The 12,428-nt window shown below is 60.9% G+C and overlaps 1 protein-coding gene across 2 annotated transcripts in view; it reads right to left on the bottom strand.

Annotated features, from left to right (window-relative positions):
• Nucleotides 1-12,428, bottom strand: part of BTAF1 (B-TFIID TATA-box binding protein associated factor 1) — a 1,094,445-nt gene that overhangs the window by 743,927 nt on the left and 338,090 nt on the right. For both annotated transcript variants that reach the window (XM_086922506.1, XM_086922505.1), the window contains exon 12: nt 333-473. In XM_086922506.1, the coding sequence (XP_086778632.1) occupies nt 333-473 (141 nt within the window). The remainder of the gene's footprint in view (nt 1-332; nt 474-12,428) is intronic.

Below are 12,428 nucleotides of genomic sequence, written 5' to 3' on the forward strand. Positions count from 1 at the left end.
GCACAAAAAGCTCTTTAGGCTTTCATGATTGCGTAGCCTGTGATGTAAAAATATACAGAGAACTTGTCCTTCTAATGTAAAGTTATTTATTTCCTATACGTGGAACAAGAGCTCAGAGCACAATTTTCTTTTTAGCTTCCACTTTGTTCTTTATTGCATGTCATGCTCATCCTTGTTGACATATTTGGTTAGGATGTATGAACTGTACCATGCTCAAATGTAAATGTGTGAACAATGTAATGTTAATTTACTATTGACTAAAGATAAAAGCAACAATAAAAATGACTAACAAAAATAACAGGTATATTAAGAAAAACGGCGTCTGAACTTACATGTTTAGACTGAAGATTCACCAAACTATCCACAACTGGTACTAACGATGATGCAGCTACAGCACGTACATCATCATCCAGGTCTTGAAGACCTTCAACTATTGCTGGTAATACTTTAGGTAATAAGGTCTTTATCACATCCTGTAAAAAAGTAGTGGGTTTAATTATTACGCAGTAATTATTTAAATAATCCTTTTAATACACAAGAATTTGGTAGAGCAAATGTCGCTCTACAGAACAACTGGGTTACATTTTTAAGGAAGTTAAATGGAAATCAAGAGAAACAAAATGGTTACTTACATTTAGGAGTAGTTTTGCATCTTAAAGACTTTTCTAGAGTCAAGTGCCGTGCATTATTTCGTCTGCTAGTGGTTAGGTTTGGAAAGTATTTTTTCTTCCTTTGGCTACCAAACAGTAGATGGGTCTACCCCTCCCTTGTGACATCAGCACCCCCCCACCCTACCCCCCCATCCCCCTACTCGCCCCCTGAAATCCCAGGGTCTTAAGTTTCTCTCCTCCTTCCAGTTTGTGACCGAACTTATCTTTAGAGCTTCATAAATGTTTTGTGAACGTATGGCTTCTTAACCAGTCTGGAAACTCAGGTCTTCTAGGGGAGGAAGGAAGGGATGTGAATCCAGAAAATTCTTCAAGTTGAAAAAATAGGTAAGTAACAATTTTGTTTTTCAGAGTTTCTTTTTTGGATTCAAATTCAGTGGATGGATCACGGAGCGCTATTCCCCTCATCCAGGAGGTTGGGTTAAAGCGGGAGTGGGTTTGCAAAAAGGTATCTTAAGACCTTCCTACTGGTACTTACTTTTTTTTCTTAGGATATACTGGTACTTACTTTTTTTCTTAGGATATCTACACAGTAGTGTTTTGTTAATGTGTGGACCGATTACCATTTTGCTTTTGTAAAGATACAGTCTATGGATTAATAGGCTATAAAGGCCAGAGAGGCCACTTCCTTCCTGACGGAGTGTGCCCTAGGTCTCCCTTACATTGGTACCCCCTGCTGGCATGTAGCATGTTTGGAGGTGTGAATCCTTCAGCTTGCACTGGTTACTTTTTGCAAAGGGTGATCCCATGCTTGTGAGTGAAAAGGAGATAAAGAATTGGTCTCCCTTCCTGTTTGGCTGATTTCTTGTAGGCATCTGCGTATGGGATGATCTTTCCGCCTGAATCTTTGGCTGCTGGAAAAAGCGGGAGGTTTTACTGGCTGGTTAACATGAAACAAATATAACCTTGGGCAGAATTTAATTGGTCCTCTTAACTACCTTCTCTTTATGAACCTTCAGGTAGAGTTCATAAATTGCCAGTGCCTGTAATTTGTGGACTCTAGGTAGGGAAGGGGAAGTTGCGAGGCTTAGCATTTTTATTAGCTATTTGTTCATAGGCTCGAATTGAGTCTTCATGAGTTGTGTTAACACCAGGCTAAGGTTCCATATGGGTGTCAGCAAGGGAATATCCAGAAATTACAATAGCCCCCCCTTTGAACTAAAGCACTGATGCCACCAAGCGAGCAAAGCAAGTAAGTCAAACCCTTGCTTCCTGGTCTCTTCCATCCATGCATCTATCAATTCATTCACCATTCTATCCACCTGGCATCCACTATTTCGCCTTTACATCATCATACATTCATCCATCAATCTTTCCCCATTCCATCCATCCAATCTGCCATCCATCTAGACACTGCCATCCATCCATCCATCCATCCATCCATCTCGATACAGCCATCCATCCATAGATCCATCCTGCCATCTATCCATCCATCCTGCCATACATTCATCCACTCTGCCATACATCCATCCTTCATCTAAGCACTCTGCCATCCATCAGCTCTAAAACATATCCACCCACTCTGCAATCCATCCACCCTGCCATCCATCCATCCACCCTGCTATTCATCTTTTCACCCTCTTATCTAGCCATCTATCATTTTACTCTGCAAACGTTTCACCTGTCCATCCATCTATTCCTTTACTCTGCCATCCTTTCACCTGTTCATCACCTATCCATTCACTCATCCATCACCTATCCATTCACTCATCCATCCCTTTACTTTGCCATCCTTCCGCTGGTCCATCCACCTATCATTCTCTCATCCTTTCACTCACATTCATCCATACATCCTTCTTTTCACCCTTCCTTACAATACTCCTTATTTTTTCCCTGATCTATTTACCCAGCTGTTTTTCCTTGCTCCCGTTTGCTTTTCTGTTGACGCTGTATTAAAATGTTAATGATGAGCTTTTGTCTGCTGAGTTGCAGACAGAGGAGGTCTACAAAAAAAACACCCCGGGTGTCGGTGTGGTCATTGGTGCTGCAATTCTTTTGACACCTTCCAGGAATCACTTTATGACTGCAGAGTTAAAGACACATTTGACTTTGGTCCACCTGGTATATGCACCTATAGAGGCTGGGTTCATTTTTATAGATATGTAGAAGAGCTTTTCATTTGAGAGGTGTCCAACCACGGTCATGTCCCTGGTTAAGTGTTGTGTTAGCTTCACATTTTTTTCCATCAGTCGGCAAATCTATTCCACTTGGTTGGGTAACTTTTTTTGTAGCTAGTCTCCAGACTTCCATCAGCACCTTCATGCATCTGAGGTAGGCCTACGTGCTCGATATTCCTTTCCACAGGATCCAAGCAGTAAGGCTAAGTTTCTTTGGCTCTGAATGACAAATGTGTCCCCTGTATGGTAAACATTTCCTGTGAGATTGGCAACCTCCATGCTATGTCTTGTGCTATTTCCACCAAGACTGTATTCCACGTCTGCCTGGCCAACAGGGGGGTGAGGGGGCGCTACAAATATCATTGTCACTGTTGCCATTTTGTACTTGCTTACGATCAGAGATATTAGTGGTATTCTAGAAACCTACATGCAAAGGTAATGGACCTTTCTATCAATAGGGCATTCCCAAGAGACAGATGGTGAGAATACAAGGAGACAAAACTTGCCCATTTGAAGTTTGTGGGCATGGTGAACAGGCTTATATATGTATGGTGTGCCTGTGGGAAGCTGGCTCTGTATTTACTATAACAAAATGAGGTATGGCGTGCACAGAGTCCAGTGGAACCCCAAAGGTAGGTCGAGGTAAAAGTAGATAGCCCCTAAATCTCCGTTTGTGGTAGTGTGGGCGAGCAGTAAGGCTGTATCAGAGGGTAGTGTTAAGCATTTGTTGTACACACGCTGGCAAGAAATGTCACACACTCAAAGACTGAACTCAGACCAATTTGTTTGCTATACAAATATTATTTAGTTTTTTTATTTCTAGAACCAAGCCAAGCCTAAATCTTATGCAGGGATTTACAGTTGAATACATATTTAAATGCAGTTGGTTGAATTACAGGTACGTCAACAGTTCGAAATTACTTTTCAATTACTTTACAGATTACCAAAAGTAACTTAAAAAGTAATGTGCACAGTAATCTGTGTGATAGGTGTTGGGCACTCTAAATCGGGCAGCGGGCTTAGAGTGGTTTTGGCCAGAGCCAGTTTGTGGGTAAGAAAATCTGGTGCTCACGGGAGACAAAGTCTTGGTTTTGGAAGGCAGGGCAGGTCCTTTCAGTTCTTAAGGGCTGCTGGTTGCAGGACCCACCGGGATTTCGCTGGAGCAGCTTGAAGATGGGGACATGCTGGTAGGGCTGGGACCAAGTCAGTGGGTGTCCTCCTCTTAGTTCAGCACAGCTTCTTCGGTTCTCCTTCTCTTCTTCTGGTCGGTTCTCGTCTGAGGAGGCAAGGTTTATGGTTGTCCCTAAATACTAGTTTTAGGGGCGTTACAGGTAAGTAAAGGTCAGGACCAATCGGTCCCTTCCTTGGGGTGGGTACACCCCTATTATGTCACCCTCCGGTGGGAGGGGGGCATATGCCTCACTCTGTTTGGCTGGGTCCCTCCAGCTGAAAGATGGCGGGGACAGAGTTGTGCTTCACCTCGCCTCCCCACCTGAGGGGTGGGGTTGGCAAAGGTGGGCAAACCTCCCACCCTCACCTGGTTTTCCTGCCGATTCTCCTACCCAAAGAGGGGTCAGAACAGGTGGTGGCCAGTTGATGGAAGCAGCAAATGGCTGGGGTAGCTCACAAAGGTGCCAAGCTTTTGAAGATTCCCCCTTCGTGGACCCTGTCCATCCTGGGAGAGGAGGATTGGCATATCGTCCCAGGATGTGCATTGTTGCAGCCCCCCCCCCCCCCCCCCCTTCCAGAGAGTGGCAGGCTCTCAACCCAGGGGTCCAGAAACACGTCTGGTGGTGGCAGCTGGCGAGCAGCCTTTCAATCAGGACACTAGTTAGGTCGTTTTTCAGGGGGCATGTCTAAGATGTCCTATGAGTGCATTTTTCATTAAATCCCACACTTCATCAGTGTGGGTTTAATGTGCTGTAAAGTTTGATACTAAACTTCCCAGTTTTAAGTAAAGCCATTAGGGTGCCGTGGAGCTCGTAGTGACAAACTCCCAGCATCATATACTCTTAATGGCATCCCTGCACTTACAATGTGTAAGAAGTGCTTTAGACACCGTAGGGGTACAGGGCTTATGCACCTGTATCCTCACCACCGGTATGGTGCACCCAGCTAGAGGGGTGACTGACCTATGCCAGGGCAGTTGGTTGTAGGCATGGCACACAGGGATGTGTTCAGCGCAATGGGTAGGATGCACACCATTTTTCATTCTAGAATGTAACCATATTTGTCCAATAATCATCAAGATATGCGTGCTTACTGAGTTTAATACCTTGCCCTGGTGGCACATAGTTTAAACCATACAATAGGGGGCAGCAATTCTGCCCCACTACCAGTCGCACAGCTTTTGGGGGAGAGTACTGCGTTACTCCATGCTCATAATCCATTTAACTCTGTTTATACCATGTACTGCACTTAGTAATCAACTTTTTTATTGAGTCCCAATAAATCCACACGTTCAGGTGTCATGCCATTTTTCAAAGTTTCTCATGCACGAGATGTGCCCATCCAGACCTCTTGTCAAGAACACGAACAAACACATAATTCGTCCACAAACAGTGTTTATTTAAAAACCCAATGCATTTCGGGCTTAAGCAAGCCCTTCTTCAGGGGTCACTGCAAATAACAAAACATTCACCATTACACCAATGTTCACTGTTGTACATATGGAGATCAATACCATCCAACATTATGTGTATAAAACATAATCAAGAAAATTATCTTTGCCCATTAAACATCAACATAAACGAAAAAAACATTTTACTGTGCCATTCCATTTAATCATCCCAAAAGTCTAGTGAAAGCCAATTACATCCTCCCTCTATCCTTTGGCGAAGTAGGACGAATCTCATCCTCGGCTGTCACACTCCACAATCAACTCCGTTTACCAAATAAAATACGTTAACAGGCCGTCCACATTACCCTCACTCATAACCTCCATTCTCCTCAATTAATCATTCTCACTCTTTATTCACGCATTCTCTCTAACTCCTGTCACCATCTGGAATAACACCCTGTTCTTCTTTCACCTTGCCTGCTCACAACTCACCACTCATCCTCGTAAACGTGATCCCAATCACCCACACATTCCTGCCACCCTCTTATTACTAATCACACCCCTTCCCAATCACTCTGAAACATAAGCTGCAAAACAAACCCTTTCATTCCAATCTGGATTACATTGCTGACAACCATTTCCCTTGCATTTGCACCGCTTACAGGCTAAGTCACTCTCCTCATTCTACAATCGCTAAGAACCCAGCATTACACGTACCTGAAACAGATTGCTTAAGACAGCCGTCCTAGTGTCACATTTCGGAAAAGATATTACCTCCCTACTACAAACCACCCAGTTTTTAAACTGTACTTTCTCGCCCAAGTCCCTCCCTCACTCGTACAGCCTAATTAGTCACATGATCTGCCCTCTGACAACTAACCCGATCTCAATTACAAGAAAAACTGCAGTTCCCATAATGCAATACGAATACCATTCCAAAACGTTCAAAATAACCGGTTTCTAAATTTACATCATAATGGACAGTATAACGTCATAATGCTCATGTAATCTCCGAGAACATCACACTGTGAATGCCTTAAAAAACTTATCTGATCAATATTAACACGAACTTGATTGACAAACACTATGTTCTTCCTACAGTGTGGAATATAGTACTGTTGACTCATTAAGCCATTTTATAAAACAAGCACTGGTGTTGCCAATAGGTCTCGCAGTATGAAAGTTGGAGCTATTACAATTGCAAATAACAATGCCTTTTATTTTTGTTTTCACTTTAAAAACATAAAGGGCTTAGTCATTTACAAAACCAATAGCTCCAACTTTCCTACTGCGAGACCTATTGTGCTCTGCGCGGGGGTGAGTGGGGGGGCCGTGCGCGGGGGTGAGTGGGGGGGCCGTGCGCGGGGGTGAGTGGGGGGGCCGTGAGGTGGGGGGGCCGTGAGGTGGGGGGGGGGGGTGAGGTGGGGGGGGGGCCTTGCGCGGGGGTAGGTGGGGGGGGGGCCTTGCGCGGGGGTAGGTGGGGGGGGGCCTTGCGCGGGGGTAGGTGGGGGGGGGCCTTGCGCGGGGGTAGGTGGGGGGGGGGGCCTTGCGCGGGGGTAGGTGGGGGGGGGCCTTGCGCGGGGGTAGGTGGGGGGGGGCCTTGCGCGGGGGTAGGTGGGGGGGGGCCTTGCGCGGGGGTAGGTGGGGGGGGGCCTTGCGCGGGGGTAGGTGGGGGGGGCCTTGCGCGGGGGTAGGTGGGGGGGGGCCTTGCGCGGGGGTAGGTGGGGGGGGCCTTGCGCGGGGGTAGGTGGGGGGGGGCCTTGCGCGGGGGTAGGTGGGGGGGGCCTTGCGCGGGGGTAGGTGGGGGGGGCCTTGCGCGGGGGTAGGGGGGGGGGGCCTTGCGCGGGGGTAGGGGGGGGGGGCCTTGCGCGGGGGTAGGGGGGGGGGGCCTTGCGCGGGGGTAGGGGGGGGGGGGGGGCCTTGCGCGGGGGTAGGTGGGGGGGCCTTGCGCGGGGGTAGGTGGGGGGGGGCCTTGCGCGGGGGTAGGTGGGGGGGGCCTTGCGCGGGGGTAGGTGGGGGGGGGCCTTGCGCGGGGGTAGGTGGGGGGGGGCCTTGCGCGGGGGTAGGTGGGGGGGGGCCTTGCGCGGGGGTAGGTGGGGGGGGGCCTTGCGCGGGGGTAGGTGGGGGGGGCCTTGCGCGGGGGTAGGTGGGGGGGCCTTGCGCGGGGGTAGGTGGGGGGGGCCTTGCGCGGGGGTAGGTGGGGGGGGCCTTGCGCGGGGGTAGGTGGGGGGGGGCCTTGCGCGGGGGTAGGTGGGGGGGGCCTTGCGCGGGGGTAGGTGGGGGGGGCCTTGCGCGGGGGTAGGTGGGGGGGGCCTTGCGCGGGGGTAGGTGGGGGGGGCCTTGCGCGGGGGTAGGTGGGGGGGGGGCCTTGCGCGGGGGTAGGTGGGGGGGGCCTTGCGCGGGGGTAGGTGGGGGGGGCCTTGCGCGGGGGTGAGTGGGGGGGGCCTTGCGCGGGGGTGAGTGGGGGGGGCCTTGCGCGGGGGTGAGTGGAGTGGGGGGGCCTTGCGCGGGGGTGAGTGGAGTGGGGGGGCCTTGCGCGGGGGTGAGTGGAGTGGGGGGGCCTTGCGCGGGGGTGAGTGGAGTGGGGGGGCCTTGCGCGGGGGTGAGTGGAGTGGGGGGGCCTTGCGCGGGGGTGAGTGGAGTGGGGGGGCCTTGCGCGGGGGTGAGTGGAGTGGGGGGGCCTTGCGCGGGGGTGAGTGGAGTGGGGGGGCCTTGCGCGGGGGTGAGTGGAGTGGGGGGGCCTTGCGCGGGGGTGAGTGGAGTGGGGGGGCCTTGCGCGGGGGTGAGTGGAGTGGGGGGGCCTTGCGCGGGGGTGAGTGGAGTGGGGGGCCTTGCGCGGGGGTGAGGCCTTGCGCGGGGGTGAGTGGGGGGGGGCCTTGCGCGGGGGTGAGTGGGGGGGGGCCTTGCGCGGGGGTGAGGCCTTGGGGGGGGCCTTGCGCGGGGGTGAGGCCTTGGGGGGGGGCCTTGCGCGGGGGTGAGGCCTTGGGGGGGGGCCTTGCGCGGGGGTGAGGCCTTGGGGGGGCCTTGCGCGGGGGTGAGGCCTTGGGGGGGGCCTTGCGCGAGGCCTTGGGGGGGGCCTTGCGCGAGGCCTTGGGGGGGGCCTTGCGCGAGGCCTTGGGGGGGGCCTTGCGCGAGGCCTTGGGGGGGGCCTTGCGCGGGGGTGAGGCCTGGGGGGGCCTTGCGCGGGGGTGAGGCCTTGGGGGGGGCCTTGCGCGGGGGTGAGGCCTTGGGGGGGGCCTTGCGCGGGGGTGAGGCCTTGGGGGGGGCCTTGCGCGGGGGTGAGGCCTTGGGGGGGGCCTTGCGCGGGGGTGAGGCCTTGGGGGGGGCCTTGCGCGGGGGTGAGGCCTGGGGGGGGGCCTTGCGCGGGGGTGAGGCCTGGGGGGGGGCCTTGCGCGGGGGTGAGGCCTGGGGGGGGGCCTTGCGCGGGGGTGAGGCCTGGGGGGGGGCCTTGCGCGGGGGTGAGGCCTGGGGGGGGGCCTTGCGCGGGGGTGAGGCCTGGGGGGGGGCCTTGCGCGGGGGTGAGGCCTGGGGGGGGGCCTTGCGCGGGGGTGAGGCCTGGGGGGGGGCCTTGCGCGGGGGTGAGGCCTGGGGGGGGGGCCTTGCGCGGGGGTGAGGCCCGGGGGGGGGGCCTTGCGCGGGGGTGAGGCCCGGGGGGGGGGGCCTTGCGCGGGGGTGAGGCCCGGGGGGGGGGCCTTGCGCGGGGGTGAGGCCTTGCGCGGGGGTGAGTGGCGGGGGGCCTTGCGCGGGGGTGAGTGGCGGGGGGCCTTGCGCGGGGGTGAGTGGCGGGGGGCCTTGCGCGGGGGTGAGTGGCGGGGGGCCTTGCGCGGGGGTGAGTGGCGGGGGGCCTTGCGCGGGGGTGAGTGGCGGGGGGCCTTGCGCGGGGGTGAGTGGCGGGGGGCCTTGCGCGGGGGTGAGTGGCGGGGGGCCTTGCGCGGGGGTGAGTGGCGGGGGGCCTTGCGTGGGGGGGGGGCCTTGCGCGGGGGTGAGTGGGGGGGGCCTTGCCCGGGGGTGAGGGGGGGGGGCCTTGCGCGGGGGTGAGTGGGGGGAGCCTTGCGCGGGGGTGAGTGGGGGGGGGGCCTTGCGCGGGGGTGAGTGGGGGGGGGGGGGGCCTTGCGCGGGGGTGAGTGGGGGGGGGGGGGCCTTGCGCGGGGGTGAGTGGGGGGGGGCCTTGCGCGGGGGTGAGTGGGGGGGGGGCCTTGCGCGGGGGTGAGTGGGGGGGGGGGCCTTGCGCGGGGGTGAGTGGGGGGGGGCCTTGCGCGGGGGTGAGTGGGGGGGGGGGGGGCCTTGCGCGGGGGTGAGTGGGGGGGGGCCTTGCGCGGGGGTGAGTGGGGGGGGGGAGTGGGGGGGGGGGCCTTGCGCGGGGGTGAGTGGGGGGGGGGGGCCTTGCGCGGGGGTGAGGCCTTGCGCGGGGGTGAGTGGGGGGGGCCTTGCGCGGGGGTGAGGCGGGGGGGGCCTTGCGCGGGGGTGAGTGGCGGGGGGGGCCTTGCGCGGGGGCCTTGAGTGGGGGGGGGGGCCTTGCGCGGGGGCCTTGAGTGGGGGGGGGGGGCCTTGAGTGGGGGTAGGGGGGGGGCCTTGCGCGGGGGTAAGGGGGGGCGGGGCTTGCGCGGGGGTAGGGGGGGGGGCCTTGCGCGGGGGTAGGGGGGGGGGGCCTTGCGCGGGGGCCTTGAGTGGGGGGGGGGCCTTGAGTGGGGGTAGGGGGGGGGGGCCTTGCGCGGGGGTAGGGGGGGGGGGCCTTGCGCGGGGGCCTTGAGTGGGGGGGGGGGCCTTGCGCGGGGGTAGGGGGGGGGGGGGCCTTGCGCGGGGGTGGGGGGGGGGGCCTTGCGCGGGGGTAGGGGGGGGGCCTTGCGCGGGGGTAGGTGGGGGGGGGGGGCCTTGCGCGGGGGTAGGTGGGGGGGGGGGGGGGGGCCTTGCGCGGGGGTAGGTGGGGGGGGCCTTGCGCGGGGGTAGGGGGGGGGCCTTGCGCGGGGGTAGGGGGGGGGGGCCTTGCGCGGGGGTAGGGGGGGGGGGCCTTGCGCGGGGGTAGGTGGGGGGGGGGCCTTGCGCGGGGGTAGGTGGGGGGGGGGCCTTGCGCGGGGGTAGGTGGGGGGGGGCCTTGCGCGGGGGTAGGTGGGGGGGGCCTTGCGCGGGGGTAGGTGGGGGGGGCCTTGCGCGGGGGTAGGTGGGGGGGGGGGCCTTGCGCGGGGGTAGGTGGGGGGGGGGCCTTGCGCGGGGGTAGGTGGGGGGGGGGGCCTTGCGCGGGGGTAGGTGGGGGGGGGGGCCTTGCGCGGGGGTAGGTGGGGGGGGGGGCCTTGCGCGGGGGTAGGTGGGGGGGGGCCTTGCGCGGGGGTAGGTGGGGGGGCCTTGCGCGGGGGTAGGTGGGGGGGGCCTTGCGCGGGGGTAGGTGGGGGGGCCTTGCGCGGGGGTAGGTGGGGGGGCCTTGCGCGGGGGTAGGTGGGGGGGCCTTGCGCGGGGGTAGGTGGGGGGGCCTTGCGCGGGGGTAGGTGGGGGGGGCCTTGCGCGGGGGTAGGTGGGGGGGCCTTGCGCGGGGGTAGGTGGGGGGGCCTTGCGCGGGGGTAGGTGGGGGGGCCTTGCGCGGGGGTAGGTGGGGGGGCCTTGCGCGGGGGTAGGTGGGGGGGCCTTGCGCGGGGGTAGGTGGGGGGGGGCCTTGCGCGGGGGTAGGTGGGGGGGGGCCTTGCGCGGGGGTAGGTGGGGGGGGGCCTTGCGCGGGGGTAGGTGGGGGGGGGGCCTTGCGCGGGGGTAGGTGGGGGGGGGGCCTTGCGCGGGGGTAGGTGGGGGGGGGGCCTTGCGCGGGGGTAGGTGGGGGGGGGGCCTTGCGCGGGGGTAGGTGGGGGGGGGGCCTTGCGCGGGGGTAGGTGGGGGGGGGGCCTTGCGCGGGGGTAGGTGGGGGGGGGGCCTTGCGCGGGGGTAGGTGGGGGGGGGGCCTTGCGCGGGGGTAGGTGGGGGGGGGGCCTTGCGCGGGGGTAGGTGGGGGGGGGGGCCTTGCGCGGGGGTAGGTGGGGGGGGGGCCTTGCGCGGGGGTAGGTGGGGGGGGGCCTTGCGCGGGGGTAGGTGGGGGGGGCCTTGCGCGGGGGTAGGTGGGGGGGGGGGGCCTTGCGCGGGGGTAGGTGGGGGGGGGGGCCTTGCGCGGGGGTAGGTGGGGGGGGGGCCTTGCGCGGGGGTAGGTGGGGGGGGGGCCTTGCGCGGGGGTAGGTGGGGGGGCCTTGCGCGGGGGTAGGTGGGGGGGGCCTTGCGCGGGGGTAGGTGGGGGGGGGCCTTGCGCGGGGGTAGGTGGGGGGGGCCTTGCGCGGGGGGTAGGTGGGGGGGCCTTGCGCGGGGGTAGGTGGGGGGGGGGGTGGGGGGGCCCTTGCGCGGGGGTAGGTGGGGGGGGCCTTGCGCGGGGGTAGGTGGGGGGGGCCTTGCGCGGGGGTAGGTGGGGGGGGCCTTGCGCGGGGGTAGGTGGGGGGGCCTTGCGCGGGGGTAGGTGGGGGGGGGCCTTGCGCGGGGGTAGGTGGGGGGGGGCCTTGCGCGGGGGTAGGTGGGGGGGGCCTTGCGCGGGGGTAGGTGGGGGGGGCCTTGCGCGGGGGTAGGTGGGGGGGGCCTTGCGCGGGGGTAGGTGGGGGGGGCCTTGCGCGGGGGTAGGTGGGGGGGCCTTGCGCGGGGGTAGGTGGGGGGGCCTTGCGCGGGGGTAGGTGGGGGGGCCTTGCGCGGGGGTAGGTGGGGGGGGCCTTGCGCGGGGGTAGGTGGGGGGGGCCTTGCGCGGGGGTAGGTGGGGGGGGGCCTTGCGCGGGGGTAGGTGGGGGGGGGCCTTGCGCGGGGGTGAGTGGGGGGGGCCTTGCGCGGGGGTGAGTGGGGGGGGCCTTGCGCGGGGGTGAGTGGGGGGGGCCTTGCGCGGGGGTGAGTGGGGGGGGGCCTTGCGCGGGGGTGAGTGGGGGGGCCTTGCGCGGGGGTGAGGGGGGGGGAGGGCCTTGCGCGGGGGTGAGGGGGGGAGGGCCTTGCGCGGGGGTGAGGGGGGGAGGGCCTTGCGCGGGGGTGAGGGGGGAGGGGGGGAGGGCCTTGCGCGGGGGTGAGGGGGGGAGGGGGGGAGGGCCTTGCGCGGGGGTGAGG

This window comes from Lissotriton vulgaris, chromosome 5, assembly GCF_964263255.1.
Source record: "Lissotriton vulgaris chromosome 5, aLisVul1.2, whole genome shotgun sequence".
NCBI classification, from domain to species: Eukaryota; Metazoa; Chordata; class Amphibia; order Caudata; family Salamandridae; genus Lissotriton; species Lissotriton vulgaris.